At 48.2% G+C, this 23,168-nt stretch overlaps 1 protein-coding gene across 1 annotated transcript in view; it reads left to right on the plus strand.

The window, feature by feature from the left end:
- Positions 1–23,168, plus strand: part of DDX46 (DEAD-box helicase 46) — a 970,300-nt gene that overhangs the window by 626,578 nt on the left and 320,554 nt on the right. The window contains exons 12-13 of the mRNA XM_086931496.1: positions 9,683–9,761; positions 13,722–13,804. Of these exons, the coding sequence (XP_086787622.1) occupies positions 9,683–9,761; positions 13,722–13,804 (162 nt within the window). The remainder of the gene's footprint in view (positions 1–9,682; positions 9,762–13,721; positions 13,805–23,168) is intronic.

The following is a 23,168-nucleotide window of genomic DNA, read 5'->3' on the forward strand; positions in this document are numbered from 1 at the left end:
GGAGGGTGTCATCCGCAAACAGGAGCGTTGGGACTTTTCTCCCCGCCAGAGTAGGTGCATCCGCAGGGTGTTCCAGCAGATGCTCCACCACTCCGTTGACATAGAGAGAAAACAGAGTGGGGGCAAGCACACACCCCTGGCGGACGCCCCTGTCTACTGGGATGCGAGATGTTTTTTGTCCCTGGACACCCCACCTGATCAGGGCGAAATTGTCTTCATGGAATTTTTTAAGCAAGAACAACAGGTAGGTGGGTAACCCTAATCCATCGAGGACATTCCATAGTAATGCCCGCGGGACCAGGTCGAAGGCCGTTCTCAAGTCTATGAAGACTAGATATAACGTGCCCCCTCCCAGCACCACCACCTTCCAATATATCATTAGAAGGCGGAATGTTTGCTCGATGGTGCCTGTCCCTGTTCTAAAACCTGCCTGGAAATCGGACAGGATCTTTCCCTCATCGGCCCACTGCAAAATCCTACCCAGGACCACTTTCCCCGCAACCTTCTGTGTTGAATCCAACAAACTTATAGGGCGATAGTTGGCTGGGTCGTCCCTGCTGCCTTTCTTAAAGATAGGCACAACTTCTGCGCCCCTCCAAGAGTCAGGAAAAGATCCTCCTAGCAGAGCCTCATTTAGAAGTGAAGCGATTAATCTGCTCCACACTGCTGGGTAGGATTTCAATAGGTCACCTGGGATCCCGTCGGGACCTGGAGCCTTATTGGGGACAATGCCCCTAATAGCCCTTTCAACTTCCTGGCTAGTGAAAGGGACGTCAATAGCAAGGGGATTAACCGTTGTGTTGGACAAGGATCCCGGACATGGAAGAGACAAGCCCAGTGCAGCAGAATAAAGCTTGGAGAAGTGGACAAACCAAGCGTCACCCGAGATATTACAGGTTATTTGCTGGTCAATGGGCTTATTCCTTGCTCTTAGGAGATCCCAAAACCCTTTGGAATCCTTCATGCTACTAGCTACGGTTAGGTCACACCAGAAGTGATAATCATGAACCTCCTTTGCCTCAGCCACTATTTTTTTGTAGGATTTCCTTGCGGAACTAATAGCGGCTGGGTCCCTACTCTTTACCGCAGCAATAAGCTCCCCCTTAGCAATACGACATTTAGGGGAATACCATTTGTCTCTAGCATTGGAGTCACTTTTGGAAACCACCCTGGGCTTTGTGTATTGAATAATAAACAGTTTGCTCAGTGCTACTATGGTCTCTGAAAACAGCGATAAGACTTTTGTACTGGATGGGCTTAAAGCGTCAAGCCGAGGCTCCACCACAGACAAGATGGTCCCGGCTTGCGCCAACCTTGCCTCGTCTGCTTTAACTTTTGCCCACTTCAAACGCCTGCCACAATTGGACGGAACAATTTCATGGGATGACTTCCAGATATGGACATGCTTATCGTACTCCTTAGTTTGCCAAAGGGAAGAGAGGGTTAGGCAAAGGGGGTTATGATCACTATCGCAAGATGCTACAACCTCCATGTCTAGGTGAAAAGGCCAGAGATTATAATTCAAGATGATGAAATCAATTCTGGAGGTGTAGCCCGTTCTGTTATAAGTGTGAGCACCCATAAGGTCCGATTTTGATCGACCATTCACTGACCTCAGGTTGTGTTCCAAACAGAGTGCATTGATGTCTATCGCACTTTGTGTCCATTTGGGAATCGGGTCAAGGGACAGGGTCGGGATACCCCTTCTTGCGTCTTCTTCAAAGGAATCGAAAATATCTTCTTTTGCCAAGGGTTCAAAACAACAGTTAAAGTCGCCTGCAAGGAGAATATAGGAGTCGATCTTGCAAGCAGCTAGGTCGTTGCTAAGACCTGTCTGAGGTAGGCTTGATGTCCCGCTCCTGGCGCCCCTCAGATATAGGTTGAAAACCTCTAGCATCCTTCCCCCCTGGCAATGTATTGAGATCCTCTGCAGGTCGGGAGAGTGTGTGGACCTATGGCTCACTTTTAGACCCAGAGCAATGCTGACCCATATTAAAAGGCCTCCAGACGGGCGACCCTTTGAACCCCTTTGTTGGAGAGCTGGGACAAAATAGGTGGTAAATCCTACTCTATATTTTGGTTCCTGGGTCCAGGTTTCTTGCAGGATACAAATGTCAAATGGCTCTATGAACACATTCCATTCTGGATTATCAAAGTTCCGATTTAGCCCTGCCACGTTCCAGCTTACAATCTTTAACGGGGGTACAGCTATGGTAGATTGGCTGAGAGAGTGAGCAGATGCAGATGGTATAGGCACAGCCACTAAGGGGAACCTTTCTAAGGGCTCATCTTGGGAAATTTTATGGGAGGTTGTAGGGACCATAATTCCCTCAGGCTGGGTTCCTACAGATAGTGTGGCCTGGATGGGGGCCTTGGGTAAGATGTGGGAAGGTGCCAACTGGTCATCCCTACCTTGTGGGCTAAAAGCTCCCAGATCAGTCAGCTCAGCTAGATCTGCGCTGCTCGTAACTATCGACCCCCCCTCAGAACTAGGGCTATATGATGTTCTTACTAAGCCAGAGGGATGGACAGTGACTAAGGATTCGATGCCTACACAAAGGGAATCGGAACGCCCATGAGCTGGCAAAGATAGTACATTACCCGCTATGTGGGAACCAGAGTGCCTGGAGAGTCAATCTACTTCCTCCAGGCCTCCAAATCTATTTGAGATTGGGAAACCATTCCAATGTGAAAGAGAATCCACCTGATGGTTATGGCGGTTTCTCCTTGGTTGATGATGAACTAATGACCAGTTGTCCGTCTGATTATACATGGAACGTGGGGGATAGAAAAAGGACAATGGCCTCGGGATGACAGAGGACCCTTCACTGCAGGGCCACGAACATATATGCTGAGCCGTGTGTGGATCATCAAAAGTTACAACTATGCAATCCCCCGCATTCGTTTTCCTAGTTGGGCCCACCCAGGAAGTTCTGCGCACCATCAGAACTTTACTTCTGCGGCCATTGGGAATAGGTCTGTTGACATTAAGCCAATGCATTATTTTATTTTTCAAGGACCAATGATTCTCATATTGGCCGCTGCTAATCTGGGGAACTCCCGTCAGCACAACTACAAAGTCGTTGGCTTCCGGGGGAAGGTCAATATAACCCCCTCTAAAGTTATTCTTTACCTGGAAATCCTGGGTAGGCGGTATAGTCTCCTCGCTAAGCTGGGGTTTTGGAGTTGTACCAGATTTAGTGTTAGCAGGTAAGTGGGTGGAAGCCCGTTTGGGGGCCTTAGGGATTGTGGCAGTTGACATTTGGTCCACAGCCACAGTCCTCGGTTTGGGGACCGGGCGTGCAGTGGTAGGTATAGTGGGCAGACTTTGGTGTACTTGTGGTGTGGGAGCTGGAGGAATAGCATCAGCTACAGGGAGGCCCTGGTTCTCAAGACTTCTCAAACCGAGAGTGGCCAGAGCAATAATGCTCTTTTCCATCTCAAGTAGGTTATTTTCGATTCGTGAGAGTCTGAGATCTAGAGGGGAAAGAAGCTTTTTAAGGGATTCCCATACCAGATCTATAAATTCCCTATCGTTGTTACCCAAACCATCTATCTGTAAACCTTCAGTTTCTATGGAGGTACCAGGTGATTGCTCGGTGGTTGACCCCGCCCCACCTCCCTCCGTTGGGGGCTGCTTCCCAAGAGGCTGGACACCTTTGGTAGTAGGTGTTGAGCCTTTCGTCAGTGCCAAGTGTTGTGACACCGCGACTTTCGCCTTCTTCCGAGAATAAGCGGAACGAGAGCGAGGCTTCCGGTTTGGTTGGGTAGCACTAGGGGCATTAAAAACCACTGGGGGGGGAAGGATAGTAGTGACATTCTGGGTGCAAGAGGTGGCAGGTACACTCGCTTCCACTAGGTTGGGTTGTAGGACGTGGTGTGGAGAAGGGACAAGTGGGAACGGGGTCGGATGAACCTCAGCCTGTGAAATTATACAATGGGGAATGGGAGGGCGCTCTGGAGTAACCGCCGCAGCTATGGGGCCCAAGGAGGATTTTTTGGAGGTAGCAATAACTTCAGACAATCTTCTAGCCGCTGCCAACTCAAGAGATACCCGAGTTTGAAGCTTGGATATTTCCTGGTCAATGGTGTAATTAGTGCGGGTAATGAAGTCATCCATTGGACCACTAATTGGATGACCACCTTTAGAGGCCTTACTCCTGGTTAATCTAGTGCACATATCTTAAGCGAGGGGCAAGGCCAGGCAACAAATGATATGTGGGATGGAGGGCGAAGAGTTGAGCTTTGTGTTCCTCTGTAATAGGGAACAATGGGCGAAAGAGGATGGGCCAGTCCAGTCCGCTCAGTCCTCGAACGGCCTCAAACGGCCCGCTCTTTGCCCGCTCTTTGCCCGGTCTTCGCCCCGGTCGCTCCCGCGCGCGCTCCCGCGCTGCGTTTGGTGTCCGTATTTGTAGATCCAAGGTCAATGGGCGGGGCTTGGTGAAGGTGGGGCGGGGCGGTCAGGGAGAGCGGGGCCAGGTGATACGGCCGCTTACACCGGGACTCTTGGGAGTGTGAGTCCCGGGTTCCACTCGCAGCCCTGCAGCCTCTCAGACCCCCACAGAAGCGCCAAGCAGAGGGAGAAATCCGAAGCGGGACCCGCGGAGCGGGTTCCGCGAGCCGTTGACAGAGAGCCTTGACAAACAGCAACACAGTCCAGGTATGAGAGGAGTGTCCCACGCAGCACAGGGTCCTTCCCTCTTTTCTATTGGTGGAGGTGGGGCGGGGCGGTCAGGGAGAGCGGGGCCAGGTGATACGGCCGCTTACACCGGGACTCTTGGGAGTGTGAGTCCCGGGTTCCACTCGCAGCCCTGCAGCCTCTCAGACCCCCACAGAAGCGCCAAGCAGAGGGAGAAATCCGAAGCGGGACCCGCGGAGCGGGTTCCGCGAGCCGTTGACAGAGAGCCTTGACAAACAGCAACACAGTCCAGGTATGAGAGGAGTGTCCCACGCAGCACAGGGTCCTTCCCTCTTTTCTATTGGTGGAGGTGGGGCGGGGCGGTCAGGGAGAGCGGGGCCAGGTGATACGGCCGCTTACACCGGGACTCTTGGGAGTGTGAGTCCCGGGTTCCACTCGCAGCCCTGCAGCCTCTCAGACCCCCACAGAAGCGCCAAGCAGAGGGAGAAATCCGAAGCGGGACCCGCGGAGCGGGTTCCGCGAGCCGTTGACAGAGAGCCTTGACAAACAGCAACACAGTCCAGGTATGAGAGGAGTGTCCCACGCAGCACAGGGTCCTTCCCTCTTTTCTATTGGTGGAGGTGGGGCGGGGCGGTCAGGGAGAGCGGGGCCAGGTGATACGGCCGCTTACACCGGGACTCTTGGGAGTGTGAGTCCCGGGTTCCACTCGCAGCCCTGCAGCCTCTCAGACCCCCACAGAAGCGCCAAGCAGAGGGAGAAATCCGAAGCGGGACCCGCGGAGCGGGTTCCGCGAGCCGTTGACAGAGAGCCTTGACAAACAGCAACACAGTCCAGGTATGAGAGGAGTGTCCCACGCAGCACAGGGTCCTTCCCTCTTTTCTATTGGTGGAGGTGGGGCGGGGCGGTCAGGGAGAGCGGGGCCAGGTGATACGGCCGCTTACACCGGGACTCTTGGGAGTGTGAGTCCCGGGTTCCACTCGCAGCCCTGCAGCCTCTCAGACCCCCACAGAAGCGCCAAGCAGAGGGAGAAATCCGAAGCGGGACCCGCGGAGCGGGTTCCGCGAGCCGTTGACAGAGAGCCTTGACAAACAGCAACACAGTCCAGGTATGAGAGGAGTGTCCCACGCAGCACAGGGTCCTTCCCTCTTTTCTATTGGTGGAGGTGGGGCGGGGCGGTCAGGGAGAGCGGGGCCAGGTGATACGGCCGCTTACACCGGGACTCTTGGGAGTGTGAGTCCCGGGTTCCACTCGCAGCCCTGCAGCCTCTCAGACCCCCACAGAAGCGCCAAGCAGAGGGAGAAATCCGAAGCGGGACCCGCGGAGCGGGTTCCGCGAGCCGTTGACAGAGAGCCTTGACAAACAGCAACACAGTCCAGGTATGAGAGGAGTGTCCCACGCAGCACAGGGTCCTTCCCTCTTTTCTATTGGTGGAGGTGGGGCGGGGCGGTCAGGGAGAGCGGGGCCAGGTGATACGGCCGCTTACACCGGGACTCTTGGGAGTGTGAGTCCCGGGTTCCACTCGCAGCCCTGCAGCCTCTCAGACCCCCACAGAAGCGCCAAGCAGAGGGAGAAATCCGAAGCGGGACCCGCGGAGCGGGTTCCACGAGCCGTTGACAGAGAGCCTTGACAAACAGCAACACAGTCCAGGTATGAGAGGAGTGTCCCACGCAGCACAGGGTCCTTCCCTCTTTTCTATTGGTGGAGGTGGGGCGGGGCGGTCAGGGAGAGCGGGGCCAGGTGATACGGCCGCTTACACCGGGACTCTTGGGAGTGTGAGTCCCGGGTTCCACTCGCAGCCCTGCAGCCTCTCAGACCCCCACAGAAGCGCCAAGCAGAGGGAGAAATCCGAAGCGGGACCCGCGGAGCGGGTTCCGCGAGCCGTTGACAGAGAGCCTTGACAAACAGCAACACAGTCCAGGTATGAGAGGAGTGTCCCACGCAGCACAGGGTCCTTCCCTCTTTTCTATTGGTGGAGGTGGGGCGGGGCGGTCAGGGAGAGCGGGGCCAGGTGATACGGCCGCTTACACCGGGACTCTTGGGAGTGTGAGTCCCGGGTTCCACTCGCAGCCCTGCAGCCTCTCAGACCCCCACAGAAGCGCCAAGCAGAGGGAGAAATCCGAAGCGGGACCCGCGGAGCGGGTTCCGCGAGCCGTTGACAGAGAGCCTTGACAAACAGCAACACAGTCCAGGTATGAGAGGAGTGTCCCACGCAGCACAGGGTCCTTCCCTCTTTTCTATTGGTGGAGGTGGGGCGGGGCGGTCAGGGAGAGCGGGGCCAGGTGATACGGCCGCTTACACCGGGACTCTTGGGAGTGTGAGTCCCGGGTTCCACTCGCAGCCCTGCAGCCTCTCAGACCCCCACAGAAGCGCCAAGCAGAGGGAGAAATCCGAAGCGGGACCCGCGGAGCGGGTTCCGCGAGCCGTTGACAGAGAGCCTTGACAAACAGCAACACAGTCCAGGTATGAGAGGAGTGTCCCACGCAGCACAGGGTCCTTCCCTCTTTTCTATTGGTGGAGGTGGGGCGGGGCGGTCAGGGAGAGCGGGGCCAGGTGATACGGCCGCTTACACCGGGACTCTTGGGAGTGTGAGTCCCGGGTTCCACTCGCAGCCCTGCAGCCTCTCAGACCCCCACAGAAGCGCCAAGCAGAGGGAGAAATCCGAAGCGGGACCCGCGGAGCGGGTTCCGCGAGCCGTTGACAGAGAGCCTTGACAAACAGCAACACAGTCCAGGTATGAGAGGAGTGTCCCACGCAGCACAGGGTCCTTCCCTCTTTTCTATTGGTGGAGGTGGGGCGGGGCGGTCAGGGAGAGCGGGGCCAGGTGATACGGCCGCTTACACCGGGACTCTTGGGAGTGTGAGTCCCGGGTTCCACTCGCAGCCCTGCAGCCTCTCAGACCCCCACAGAAGCGCCAAGCAGAGGGAGAAATCCGAAGCGGGACCCGCGGAGCGGGTTCCGCGAGCCGTTGACAGAGAGCCTTGACAAACAGCAACACAGTCCAGGTATGAGAGGAGTGTCCCACGCAGCACAGGGTCCTTCCCTCTTTTCTATTGGTGGAGGTGGGGCGGGGCGGTCAGGGAGAGCGGGGCCAGGTGATACGGCCGCTTACACCGGGACTCTTGGGAGTGTGAGTCCCGGGTTCCACTCGCAGCCCTGCAGCCTCTCAGACCCCCACAGAAGCGCCAAGCAGAGGGAGAAATCCGAAGCGGGACCCGCGGAGCGGGTTCCGCGAGCCGTTGACAGAGAGCCTTGACAAACAGCAACACAGTCCAGGTATGAGAGGAGTGTCCCACGCAGCACAGGGTCCTTCCCTCTTTTCTATTGGTGGAGGTGGGGCGGGGCGGTCAGGGAGTGCGGGGCCAGGTGATACGGCCGCTTACACCGGGACTCTTGGGAGTGTGAGTCCCGGGTTCCACTCGCAGCCCTGCAGCCTCTCAGACCCCCACAGAAGCGCCAAGCAGAGGGAGAAATCCGAAGCGGGACCCGCGGAGCGGGTTCCACGAGCCGTTGACAGAGAGCCTTGACAAACAGCAACACAGTCCAGGTATGAGAGGAGTGTCCCACGCAGCACAGGGTCCTTCCCTCTTTTCTATTGGTGGAGGTGGGGCGGGGCGGTCAGGGAGAGCGGGGCCAGGTGATACGGCCGCTTACACCGGGACTCTTGGGAGTGTGAGTCCCGGGTTCCACTCGCAGCCCTGCAGCCTCTCAGACCCCCACAGAAGCGCCAAGCAGAGGGAGAAATCCGAAGCGGGACCCGCGGAGCGGGTTCCGCGAGCCGTTGACAGAGAGCCTTGACAAACAGCAACACAGTCCAGGTATGAGAGGAGTGTCCCACGCAGCATAGGGTCCTTCCCTCTTTTCTATTGGTGGAGGTGGGGCGGGGCGGTCAGTGAGAGCGGGGCCAGGTGATACGGCCGCTTACACCGGGACTCTTGGGAGTGTGAGTCCCGGGTTCCACTCGCAGCCCTGCAGCCTCTCAGACCCCCACAGAAGCGCCAAGCAGAGGGAGAAATCCGAAGCGGGACCCGCGGAGCGGGTTCCGCGAGCCGTTGACAGAGAGCCGTTGACAGAGAGCCTTGACAAACAGCAACACAGTCCAGGTATGAGAGGAGTGAATAGTGTGAGTTTACAATTCAATTGAGTTCCGCACTTACTGGTCTCTAGTTTCAAAACATTAAAAAAATCCCTTGCTGGCCCAATCAATTACTTATACTTCTGCCCAAGCCCGCAAGGGTATATTGCGGTGCTCACCTCCAGATACATATACCTCCATTAGTGCACCAATCAAGATCAAGGGTACCAGATGGAATACCGACACCATTTGGTCTGCTGACAGGAGCACACCGTTTCCACCACATCCTCAGCATGCAACCGTCCATGAATATCTCATCTGTTTTCTTTCGGCCTTCGCCCCACCCCAGAGGCAGATGCCTACATCCTCCATAAGATCCTAGTGGCTGCCCGCCCGAAAACAGTGTTACGTGTGACATTTCCAGCAGCTGCGGCCCTGTGCTTCAGCTCCAGGATTCACTCTTTCATAACTGCACTCTGTTTTGGATAGCCTCAGGCTGATGGCACCACCAGGCGAAGACCTGGGGTCCCCTGTGATCAGACCACTCCTCCGCCATCTAGCAGTTAAAAACTCCATCCATTCGCTGCTACACAACCTTGAACGCGATATTGTTGTCTTCTCCTAGCTTTTCTCCACTTGCCACACGTCACACTCTAAACCTGTTTGGGTTTCGCCATTTCTATTGTGTTCACCCTCCTGGCTTCGCTACTGTAAATGAGAATAATAGCCGAGCCACGACGACTCCTTTCAGGGTGCTGCTCGTGCCATGTGTATTCTGGAGTGGGCTGCTACGGTTTTGCGAGCATGTTTGTCTTTTAACACATCTCAAATAACCACCACACTGCCAAAATCAGTTATGTTACGAACTTCATAAAATGTGAACACAATGTGTTTTGTAGAAGGTAGGTGTTTGCCAGAAATATTTTGTGAATAGACTTTGTTTTTTAAAGTCCTGTTCTTGCATCTTTCAGATTGCTGAACTTAAACGTGGTGCTGAGATTATTGTATGCACACCTGGCCGCATGATTGACATGCTGGCAGCCAATAATGGTGAGTTAAAATCCGTGTATTTTATTATTTTCTATCACCAGTTTTGAAAGTGGCTACATCTGAGCATATAGTAAAACATTTTGTAACATCATCTTCCTTGAAGCTGTGATCTCTTACTTAGTTTATGATGTACATTTCTCTTGACCCACAGTTCTAGTAATTGCATCTCCATCTGATGTAGGAATTTGCCCTACTTGAAATAGTTTTTCTTTTAATAGGAAGGAAAACAGAGTAGAATCATAGCATTCAACGTTATACTAGCATAATTAAATAATGTACTAGTCTGGTTATTCAAATTCTCATAATAATTTACTCGGTTTTTAGGGCAGAGTGACACATTAACAACTGAATGTAGGTGACAAGGAAGCTTTGTTTGGGCCATGTTAAAAATATCCTCTAGCTCTTCATCACCAATCCGTTTTTGTCCCTTTCTGAAAATTGAGATCCTAATGGGGGTATTCATTAAGGTTTTTCCTTTTTAAAATGGTGGAAGTGTTTCATTAAAAATCACAAGAAAGGTGATCAAGTTTACTATGCACAAGCTTATATCACAGAAAGTAATCATGCACTACTGCTTGACCTCCAGAAATTGTCAACTGTACTTTAATTTTTATTAAAATTAATATATGCTAATTTTATTTGAAATAAGCATCATATGTTATGATGGCAGGAGCTCTTTACATGTCCTGCTCTAAATCTGAATTCTTTGGAAACAGGATTTTCAACCAAATCAGAAATAAACATTATGTGAGAAATCATACAAAAAACGTTAACTTCATTCTATTTTCGCCATGAATATTCTGGTAAAACCTGAATAAGGAAAAGTGCCTTTAATGAAAAAAAAACTAATGAGATAGATGTGCAAACACTGATTCTGACAGTTATTAATCATTCTGAGGGTCAAGACCCATAATCGGGAGGGAATACTCTGTGGAATCAGTAATTACTTGAGGCAGGATTTCCGATATGATGGCCTCCATGCGGTAACGAGGAACATAGCATCTACGGTTTTCTAAACAGTTCACCAAACTAAATGCAGCAGCATCACCTGGGTAACCGATACTACCTCTAAGAGATGGATTTGGTTTATTATGATTTAGTAATGAAGTAGTGTTTTAACAGGCTTACATGCAGGTTTTGTGTTTTTGTAGTGTTCAGTTCTGAGAAGTGTAATCCAGTGAGTTTTTTCATCTGATATTTTATTTTAAAAAGTATCCAGTTTTTTATAATCTTGCAAACCTTTCCTTGTTCATGCTGAACGATGATTCAAGTGCCTCCTTCAGCATGCTGAATTTTAAATCTTACTTACCTGGAGTGCCGCAAAGGTTTGCTAGACATGCAGAGTAGTGGAAAAGGGGGAACATATTGGGTTTGGAGTGACCAATCTGGCTATATCACAAAATGTCATGCAGTCCATTTCCTAAAGAAAACTGTAGAAAGACCAATCGAACGAGGGTTTTACCACACCAATGTGCTCCTTAAAACCCAGCATAAATCCAGTACTGTTTTTGCTGCAGAGAGGTTATCTGCACAAATCTATCCCTAGTAGAATGTGTGGGTGCTGACTGAGTTCCAGCACAATATAAGTAGCGGGTAGACCTTCTTTTGTGTGCCAGGTATGCCCCATCCATTTAGCTTTTGTGCATGCTTCCTTTATAAAAACATGCAAATGGCAAAAGCCACCCCATATGCCATTTGAATGTTCATCACATTTGAAGGTATTTTGAGCTTTGAATGCAATATACCAAGATCCCTCAATCTTCTCCCTAAACCCCTATGACAGTTTTACATTCAGAAACGGCACTCCCCCGTAATCTCTGTGGTGGTGAGGCTAGCCAACCTCTAAGGGTTGCTGGGGTGCACCTCGGCACTTCCCGTTAGTGGTACCTTGTACATGCTGCCAGGTCTTCTACACAAAGGCGTGGGTCAGTTTGGTGTTTCTGTTGACGCTGAGAGAGCATACTCATCTTTATCAAAAGTCCTCTCCTATTAGTAGGTGACCCTGCTTCTCTATTGTTTTATGCTGAGTGCTCCTCCATGGTGACAGCGACATTTATTTTCATCTGCCATTAGACTGTGCACCAGATACAAATGCACATGCCATGCTCCAAATGTGCTAACTAGTCACGGTTATTAGCAGTTACTGGTGTAATTGCATGAGTTTTTGAAACCTTGATTTGTAAGTATGATAATTTTCTGCCTATTCTATAGCCACTGAGAATGACTAAATTCAGCTGCACACCATTTCTAGATCTTGAAATTGTGATTTTTGGGCATTAGGAGACAACATTGAGTTGTTTATTTGAAATGAGTTTAATTTTGTAAAAGTATCTCCCATGTATTTATACTAAAACCTACAGGATAACATTGAGATATCACAGCTTTGCAAGGCTTTTTTGTTGACTTTCTGCATGCCTTTAAGAGAAATGTTGCTAAAGATCTTATTCCAAATTAAATCCTTTACTAAACTGTTGACATTGTTTAACTTCTGTGGAAAAAGTCCCTTCAAGGCTAATAGAACCGGGCTTCCAGGACTTAAACCGTCAAAGGTAGGTGAGTTGTTATGGTGCCATTTTGAAAATCGTGGTATGAGAAGAAACCTGGATGCTTAGGATGATACTATATCGGGTCTATATTTTAGCATATTTTATTTCCATAGTGAACATTTTAACAAATATAAAGTAGAAATATTGCTACACATGCTGACTTGTACAGTAAAGTTTTGCTTTTAATTATACGTTTGTTTTTGCCTTTCAGTTCAGTAATCATTTCCGTGGATGTATTTAAATTGAATTTAAAGATTGTCCCCCAATGGCAGTGGTCCAGATGCCATGACATATAAATGAATTTGATGAATTATGCCTTAATTCCAAGAGCAATGCTCTTACCGACGTATTGGTTGTCTTTTCTACAGTTTCACATTTTTCTGTTTTTTTGTGTTTTTAAACTAAGTAGCACATATTCTCTGCTGATAGAGAGACGAGATGTGACTTATTAAGATGTAAACTGTTCACAGGAACATATAATTGAAAAAAGCACGAAAAGATTTAACTGCTGCACCCTTGCTTGGCTTTTCTTTACATTTCTAATATATAAAAGAATAACGCTGTGATGAATAATATATTTAAACAAAGGAAAGTCCTTTTGGAAACTGAATAACGTGGGCAAGGGGATTAAAGAAAAGGTTTGTCATACAGCTTTTGCTATAGAGGGAAGGCTGGGTTATATAGGGAATTTACGTACCACACATACGCTGTAATCTGTAATATGCTCTTTCCTAGGTGACCGATGTCAGATATTGGCTGATGTGGCTCCGTGCTCCATCTCAGTCTTAGGTTTATGATGTGTTTTGGAGACTGCTGTTTTCTGAGTTTATTCAGGTTCTCCTGGCCCTCTGATGGTATGCAAGACCAGATTTTGAAAATAAATACAAGGGCCATATGCTTCAGTACACGGTTGCCTGAGCTTAAATGTTTTTATCATAAAAATAACATATTTACGAGAGCCATTGTGACTTTTCTCCGTACATTTCTTGGTTATATGCTCCCTTCCCTGACCATCCTGCTTGTTCACAAGCTCAGTACAGAGCTGTAACATTTAGTTTTTTTTCTAATCCTGTACCTCCATCAAAAGTACTTGTTCCGCAAATCCCAGAGTACATTCGAAGGAGGACTCTTACTAAAGTTAACCAGTTTTTTATTAAATTTAAATATATATTTATTATTGCCATTCGTAGTAAGTTGTTGTTTGAGAGTTTGTACAAAGATAAGGTCACTAACATTGACTAATGTGCGGCTAGTAAAATAAATTACTTTTGTGAACAATTAGCATGATGGCTCTTCCAGAAAATAGGTCTTCTAGTCTAGCTATTTACTTACATATTCCTAGTGGTTTTGTGAGAAAGTGAAACTAGAGTAATAAGTAATTTATTTTTGCCTCTATCATTATTTTATTTTCCAGGCCGTGTAACAAACCTTCGCAGAGCTACCTATGTGGTTTTGGATGAAGCAGACCGAATGTTTGACATGGGTTTTGAACCTCAGGTAAAGAATAAAGGGAAATCATTTTAACTGCATGAAAGAAAGCTGTATGGCACATTGCATTCTTTTTTTAAAAAAACATACCTTGTATTAGAAAAATGTCCATACCCCATGAATCTCAAAATCCTGGAGTTAACTATTAATGGGGTTCAATTATTACATACATGAAGCATACTTGCATCATTTGTACATATTCTGGTCATTACTGTAGTAATCAGTGTGTGGAGGTGAGCTCTTGTTTCAGATTGTGCGCTGCATTGGATCTCACAAATGATAAAATTGATCAGCATGTCATATGCATTTGAGAGTTTCAATATTCTTGATGGGCAGAAAGAATATTGTAGAACACAGTTTGTCTGCTGTCATAGCAATAGTTGGTCATTCTGTTTAAGATCCATTCATGACAGAAAGCTTACGAAAGGACTCTTTATCTGACCCAAATTAGGTATATTGTTTGCACTGCCACAGTAGTAAGCAAGTGCAATTTTAATGCCGAAGGATAGTTTTAGACACTAATCGAGGCTTTAGCATATTTGATGCATTGTTCCTCCCAGTATTCTATTTCCGACTATCATGTTCTTGCTGATATGTTAGTAAACTCTTTTTCTATAATGAATGTATATTCAACATCCTCACTTATGCTTTTCTTGCTTTTTTTGTATTATTAGTAAAAGTTGATAGATCTGAAAGAAACAGGTTAGTGTTAGATTCCTTACCTTAGAATATCCCCAGGCGTCAGACTGGATCCAGAAAGTTTTCCGTAGCAGTACCCCTGCGAGTCGGTAGGCGTCGTCTGCGGCTCCGCGTTCGTCGTCGGCATCGTGATTGCCAGGATGATGCCGCCCTCGCATTCTGACGTCAGTTCTTCTTTTTTCCGCGCCAGCAAGCGCAGATCCGGGAAGAGCAGTACTCCTAGTCAATTTTTGACTAACTTTTTGATCCCTTTTGAATCCTTCTCGAGTCGATTCCTCGACTCACGGTGCCGGTAGGGATGCCGGGGTTCAAACCCTGCGACGATTGTCACCGCTTGATGTCGGTGACCGACCCCCACCGTCGGTGCCTTTACTGTCTTGGGCGACCACGATGACAAGTCGTGCCCCGACTGCCAGGCTTTGACCTCGAAGGCTAGGTGGGAGCGGTCCCGTAAGCTTCTCGAGCCCCGGCAGTCGGCCCTGCGCCGCTGGGGCCATCCCCAAGGGTGTCGCCCCCGACGTAGTCCATGGACGACATCGTCCTTTGTCCCAGCCCCGGTCCGGATCCGGCGTCGGACCGGCGCCATCTTCGACGCCGATCGGTGAGCCCTTCACTGATGACCCGGCTCCATCATTTATTCAGGAGATGAATGACGAGGGGGACTGGGAGGGGTCTGAGGACCCTCTGGCACTGCAGTGCCAGTTGAGCCAGGACTGGGCAGACGAGCAGGGGGAGGCCAGTGGTCTGGACACTTGGCCCGACACTGGATTTGTCTCCCCTCCTACCGTGACTACGGAGGAGGGGGCTGATTACAGCGTGGTGTTTACTAGGGCAGCCAAGGCCTTGGCTCTTGAGCTCCCAGTCGCGGCCGTAAGGACTAACCTCCTCAATGAGGTGCTCAAACCGCAGGCATGCTTCTTAGAACCTCCCCTGCCGTTTAACGAAGCCCTCACTGACTTTCTGGTGGGCACCTGGTCCAAGCCCTCTACGGGCCTTCCCATAGATCGGAACGTGGCCCAACGCCACCGCCCGGCCCGGGCGACTCCAGCTTCCTATCCGTTCACCCCACCCCTGAGAGCCTGGTGATCCAGGCCTCTACCTCCCAGACTGCATGCCCGACCGCTCCTCCGGATCGGGAGTCCAAGAGGTACAATCAGTTTGGGAAGAAACTGTTCTCCTCACTGAGTTTAGGGCTGCGGTCTGTCAACACCGCCTGCCTTTTGGGCCGTTACACCCACTCTCTGTTGGATATCGTTGCGGAAGTGCTGCCGCTATGCCCGGTGGAGGTCCAGGCAAAGCTTACCCAAGCCCTAGCAGAGGGACGGGATGCAGCACGCTATTCAATACGGTGTGGACTTGATACCACGGACTCGCTGGTTAGGACAATTGCGACAACGGTGGCGGTTCACCGCAATGCCTGCCTGAGGTCCGCCAACTTTTCGGGGAATGTCCAAGCCTCCCTTATGGGCATGCCTTTTGATGGCCGTTGCCTCTTTGGCGACAAGGCGGACAGTGCGCTGAAGCGTTTCAAGGACTCCAGGTCTACGGCCAAGTCCTTGGGCCTCGGCCAACACCAGCAAACATCTGCCTTTCGCTCCTTTCGTGGCCAAGGAAGGGGGCGCCCCCACAAGTCCAGCTAGCCACAAGCGGCAGAACCAACCTCAACGCGGACGTGGTAACCGCTGTGGCGGTGCTGGTGGACACCGGCAAGGTCAGTCCACACCCGCCCCCGCAGCATCTGCCTCCAAATCCTCCGAGTTTTCAGGCCCATTCGATGCCAGTGGGAGGCAGTGTTAGCCATCACCTCCTCCACTGGAGCTCCATCACATCGGACAGATGGGTGCTGCAAATCGACCGAAGGGGCTACTCCCTCCCCTTCGAGGCGACCCTCTCCAGCCATGCCCCCGCAGTACCACCGCATGTCCTCCTTGATATTGAAATGGACGTGCACTCAATGAGATGGTTACTCTCACAAATGTCATTAGGGAACCTCGATGCGAGTAAGACACTCCAGTCGTCTAATTAGCAACTCACTAAGAGTTAAGAAAACGGATTGGTCCTCACTACATACTATACGAGATTGTCCAACAGTGGGAGAGTAACCATCCCATTGAGTGCATGTTCATTTCAATATCAAGGAGTGTTTTGATGCCCCCCCTGGATCGGCCATTCTGAGCCGCTTCCTAAGTGCTCCATAATGCTACCTTGTCCTGATGAAGACCCCACAATGAGGAACTAACAACCCTTCTCCACCCGGGGTCGAAACGTAGACTACCATACGACTATCATATATACGCAAACCATAGGAATTGAAGAAATCAATCTGTTTGTCCCTATGTGTGATGAATTTAAGGGAACTATAGACCTATATCATGCTGTAAAGGTTCCACTGTACATAATTGAATTGTGTCTGTCACACCACCTTTACCCTGTCCCTCACTCATCCAGCCACTTCCATTTCCCCTTAAAACCTTTTTTCTCTTTTTACACTGAGAGCACCGTATATATTGTATATAATGAGTGTATTGAAACCACATGGACTAATATGAATACTCTGAACTATAAGAGCATTTATTAAATACTTAATTGAAAATGAAAAATAAATTTGTGTTCCTGTTGAACTGAATCAGAAATGTCTTGTGGTTAACTGTTAATGCCAATATAATTATATAGGGACTACATCGACCATTTATTTAACGTACTGCTACTGTGGATAGACTGGTCAGAGACATTACTCTACGCCTTTCCACCGATTCCACTCATTCCCTTGGTGATCAAGAAGCTGTACGAGGCCAAGACAGAAATGATCCTGGTTGCTCCAGATTGGCCTCGCCAGTTGTGGTATCCGGGCCTTCTTCACCTATCCAGAGTACCACACAGGAGGCTGCCATGTCATCTGGATCTGCTGACCAGGGCGAGCTGCAATGTGTTTGTTTAAAAGATGCTGTAACACCAGTAAAGCTCTTTAAGTAGGTTTATTGATAAACATCACCAACAGCCGTCTTCAAACTCTGCCAACTCCTTCGGGCTCCAAGACTCATCTGAGGCATGGAATCAAGAGGAGTAAGTAAAAATGTACAAGGAAATGGAATGGCAGTATGTCACAGTACAAACCAAAAGAAACATGCAATGTACATTACAACACATCCCCTATACTAAAAGAAATAAGGAAAAGAACAATAAAACAAAGAATCAATAACATAAGCACAACAGTACAACTTGTGCAAGTATAAGTACAACTTACAGTAAGATAAGAGCATGAGAAATGAACCTAGACATAGTCTCTGAAGCGTACAGGAGCTTGATGAGTTCTCTGTGGAAACCTCCTAAAAGATACAGCACCTCGACGAGCAGAGGAGGGGGCAGAGGCAGGACTGTCAAAACAGGAAGAAGTAGGAGGAACCACATGAGAAAACGTAACAAGCCTGGACATGCTCCATTTACAACCATTCTGCATGGTAACAACATTCTTGTAAATATTAGTAATCATGAAAGGACCCATGAACTCAGTAACACCTTTCTTTGAAAACCTAGGTTTTTTAACCAGAACCCATTCACCCACACTCCACAAAATAGGTTTGGTTGAATTCTTTTTTTTTATTATTTCAAATCTTTTTTATTGAAGAGTAAGATAAAAATAAAGACAATACAATAAATCTTTAAAGGTGCAAATGAACAAATTCTTGGTATCATGACACTTACCATAATCAAAAAGCAAATCAAGGGAAGAAGATAAGAAAAGGGAGAGAGAGAAAGCGAAAGAGAGGTAGAGAAGGGAAAAGATAGAGGAGAAGAGAAGGAAGAGGTGAGAAGAGAGAGGGCAGGTGTATCTATATGGCAATAGTAGTTGGTTTACCCAGACGTGGCACACTGTGTGTGTAGCAGAGAATATACAGTAAATATACAAAAACAAAAGCAAACACTACAAGTCCACCTAGATTCTGTCTAGGAAAGCCGAGTGTTGAGATGCATTTCATGGTGGCTCAAAGTGGGAGGATGACGCATCCAGGGATGCCCAGAGTTTTTTGTTTGAGGGCCTCCAAGTGGCTGACTGTAGTGCAGGGTTATCTGCCCCTCTTAAAAATGAAAGCCATTCCAGCCACATTTTGAAGTTGACTTCGTCAAAAATTTTTCCAGTTGTAAAGAATGACTTTGCACGCCAATGTCAGCATAATATCAAGCAATTGTCTGTCATGAATGTCCGGCAATTGTGTTTCCAGAGGACCTAAAATGACTTATATGAATTCTTGGACAGGTGTGATTCCAAGTACTTGTTGAATGTATGTAAATATTTTACTCCAAAATGATCGCAATAGGGAACAGTGAAAAAACATGTGTGCCAAGTCACCAGGAGCTTCATGGCAGTTCCAAAAGGTAGGCGTATCCCTCAGTTTACATTGAAACAATCTCTGGGGGTCCAGAACACTCTATTTAACAGCATATATTTCGTTTGACATAGGATCAGGGATATCTTGTTTGTCAGTGCGGTGTTGTGTATCACCTCCCAGTCTAATGCAATGCCTGTGGAATTAGGTTCCGATTCCCACTTAATTTCGGTCAGCCTATGTGGTTTCTTGGGTAGGGGGAGGAGCAATTTATATATTCTCGATACAAAGTGGTCAGCATGGTATAGTATTCGTAACCGGGTCACAAGCCAGGGTAAGTCTGTGTTGAGGGGGCATTTGGAGATAGCGGCCTTCAGTTTTAGGAACTGGTAAAATTCTATGGGTGGTAAGCTAAACTTTTCTTTCAATGTCGAAAAGGGCAGAGGTCTGCCCTTATTATAGAGGTCATTCACTATGTGTATACCTTTCCCAGCCCACACTTCCCAAAAGAGGGTTTTCCCTTCTATCCGGATCTTAGGGTTATGCCATAGCGAGAGTAGGGTGGATCTCTTAATCACCCGAGCAGTCTTATGGTACTGGTCAAGTCGGAGAAGTGCTCTTCTGGTATTTAGAAGGATGTATTTAGAGTGAGGTATATGGGCCAGATCCATGGTGAGGAGAGACGAGAGGGGTGCATCTGCCAATAACGACCGTTCAATAGTTAGCCATACTGGAGTGTAGGACGTATCCTCAACCAGCCAAAGGGCCCCTTGCTTACAGAGGAAGGCCGTTTGGTAGTTCCTAAACGAGGGCAGGCCCAGGCCGCCCTTATCTTTTGCTAGCTGTAGCTTTTTAAGTGATATCCTGGCTTTTTTCCCTCGCCATAGGAACTCTCCGAACAGCTTGTCTACCTTCTTAATAAATTCGTCTGAGAAAGTCATGGGGAGCATGCTAGCCAGGTAGTTAACTAGAGGCGTGCACATCATTTTTAGAGTCTCAACCCTACCCCACCAGGACAAAAATTTTGGTGACCAGCTGTCTAGCAAAGTGGATATCTTTTTTAATGTTGAGTCTTCATTTAATTTCAGAGTCGTAATCAAGTCCTTCTCAAAGTCTAGGCCCAAATATTTAAAAGCTTTCGGTTGCCAGGTAAGGCCAGATGCTCCCAGAATTCCTTTATCCCCGATGTTGTTTAGTAACTTAACCTCTGTTTTATCCTTGTTTAATTTATATCCTGAGACTCTGGAGAACCCCTCAATTGTGTCCATCAAGGCCGGGATAGCCTTGTCAGCTTTTTCCGTCAAGATCAGGACATCGTCGGCGTATGCAGTCAGTTTTACAGTGCAATCTCCAAATGGAACCCCAGCAATGGCTTCATTGTGTCTGATATGCCACAAAAAGGGTTCTATTGCCAATAAGAACAGAGAAGGCGATAGTGGGCAGCCTTGTCTCGTCCCTTGTTTTAGGCAGAAAGAGGAAGAGAAGGAGCCGCCCGCTCTGACCTTAGCAGTAGGACCGGCGTACAAAGCCATTACGAGTTTAGTAAACGTCTCTCCTAGGTTGAAGTTGCGTAAAACTGCCTCAAGGTAGGACCAATCTACTTTGTCGAAGGCTTTTTCCGCATCTAGTGTGACTGCCACCGTGGGGGTTGTCAAAAGCTTCGCTTTTTCTAGAGCATGGGCCAGTACTCTGGTGTTATCACTAGATAGTCTATGTTTTAGGAAACCAGCTTGAGACGGATGTACTAGGGTAGGGAGGACTTTTTGCAGACGGGCTGACAAGATCATGGCTAGTAATTTACAATCAAGGTTAATCAGGGAAATCGGCCTGTAGTTCTTAGGAAGTGACGGGTCTTTGCCGTCCTTAGGCAGGACTGCAATAGTCGCCTCTGCCAACGTGCCTTTGACTTCTCCTGACTCCGTAAATTCGTGAAAGAGGTTTAGAAGAGGATCAACCAAATCTGTTGCAAAACTTTTATAAAAGTTGGCCGTGAAGCCGTCCGGACCTGGTGCTTTCCCACATTTTAACCCCCTGATCGCTTTTTCCACCTCATTAGCCAAGATCGGCCCATTCAGACTGAGTTGTTCCTCAGGCTTTAACTTTGGTAGAACACATTCTTGTAGATATTCCTGAATTTTGTCCCCCATCACCAACTCGTTTTTAGCGTATAGGTCCTCATAAAAGTCTTTAAAGACCTCGGTTATCTTTTGAGGGTCCGAATGAGCAACTCCCGCCGAGTCCCTGATAACATTAATAGCATTCCTTTGTACTTTAAATTTTAAGTATGCTGCCAGGCTCTTACCGGCTTTATTAGATTCACATAGCTTAAACCTTCGCTTCCTATCCAGCCACACTCCCGCCCTTTCGCTCACTAGCTTGTTATATTCGTATTTTCTATGGGTCATGATATTGAACGTTTCCTGGTCCCTTGTCATTTGGTGTTTGTTCTCTAAAGTAGCTATCTCAGCTTCCAACCCTTCTAACTTCGCATTACAATCCCTATTCATTGCTGAACGGATTTTGATGCACACCCCCCTTATTGTGCTTTTTAGGGCCTCCCATCGCACTAGTTCTGAAGTGTCCCCCCTCACATTAGTCTCCAAATAAGATCTAATAGCCTCCAAGATTTTAGTCCTATTCTGTTCTTTGTGCAGGATTTCTTCATTAAGTCTCCAGGCCGTTTGTTTAGGGGATGGTTTAATGTTACTGATGGATAGAGATATACATGAGTGGTCCGACAGTACCCTTGGCTCAATTGAAGTATCCTCTATCCTTGCTACGCCATTTTGTGTAATGAAAATGTAGTCAATACGGGAGAACGAGTCGTGAGGGGAAGAGTAGAATGTGTAGTCTCTATCAGTAGGGTTTTGTATCCTCCACGCATCAATTAAGTGGAATTGTTGGCATAGTTTGATGAAGGCATTATGTGATTTGTTTGGCTTGAATGTACACTTAGAGTCCCTATCTAAGGTCGGGTCAAACGGAAGATTAAAGTCCCCCCCAATTATGTGTATCGCCGTGTCAGGAACCGTTGCAATCTGTTTGACTAAATCCTGCCAGAATTCTAAATCATTAGTGTTAGGTGCGTAAACATTAGTGACAAAGAATTCCGTGTTATCCTTAGTGAGTTTCACCGTAACCCAGCGACCTTTTTCATCTGACGAGGATGATAGTAGCTCTACCTTGGACTTCTTTGACAATAATACCAGAACCCCATTCTTTTTACCGAGTGCACCTGATCCTACAACCTCTGTATAAAACTTGTTGCGCAGAGTATAGAATTGTTTAGCATCCAATTTGGTTTCTTGTAGCAGAACAATGTCCCCCTTTTGTCTCCGCAAATAATCTAATATCTTTTGTTTTTTAACGGGTTGATTCAGACCCTTAACATTCATGGATAAAACTTTCAATCGATCAAGAGAGGTTGTACCAAGTGGAGTGGACAGCGTTCTATGTGACATTTACAATGGTGTATGTGTCATGGTTGTACCAAGAGACCCAAGGGAAAACATGGTACTCGGCGCATCATGTAAAGGACATATTGTTCTGCCACTCAAGATGAAATACAGTCGAAAATCATCACCAGATACCCGGATACCTGATGATATAGCACGCTTAGTCTGAGTATAGATATACAGACACATCATATGCATGATACAACTTGTCCAGTCAAGAGCAAAGAGACAGATCAGAAAAGAAAGAGGTGATACGGAAAGGAGAGGAAAAAGAAAGAAGGAGAATGAAGGAGAAATAAGGAAAAATAATACAAAACACAGAACACAGCACCCATCCCTCCCAACCCCACGCAACCCCCCACCCCACCCACCCCAATTGTGATACAGAAGCATGGCGACGTGAGGAAAACCGCAGTAACCCCCCCGCCTAAACTTAGTCATTTATAGACATTGGAACAGCAATACATAACGGAAAATGCATATAAAAGGCTATGCAAGCAGTGGAACGTTGAAGTAACGCAGCAAAACCGACACGTGTTCAACAGTGCACACTCATTATACCTTCCTGGTAAAGCAGAATAATTTCTGAGTGCTCACTAAACTATGATTATCGAGCAGAAATTTGAGAATACATCATCATGACCTATTAGAAGATATTATGGCATCATATCTCACATCAAGGCACGAAGTGGCTAGTAGAATCTAAGTCATCGCATCAGTGGCGAATAACCTGAACAGAGAACAGTAGAACATCAGTAATCAGTAGTCAAAGAGACACAGTATTGCCAGAACGAATCCGGTCTACTCCGGGTAGCCGGACAGTGTACCAAAGTCTGGAGTTAGACAACACTTTACAATGTATACATTACCGGCCAACGTCTCATTGGAGCCAAC

Source organism: Lissotriton vulgaris, chromosome 7 (genome assembly GCF_964263255.1).
Source record: "Lissotriton vulgaris chromosome 7, aLisVul1.2, whole genome shotgun sequence".
Taxonomy (NCBI): domain Eukaryota; kingdom Metazoa; phylum Chordata; class Amphibia; order Caudata; family Salamandridae; genus Lissotriton; species Lissotriton vulgaris.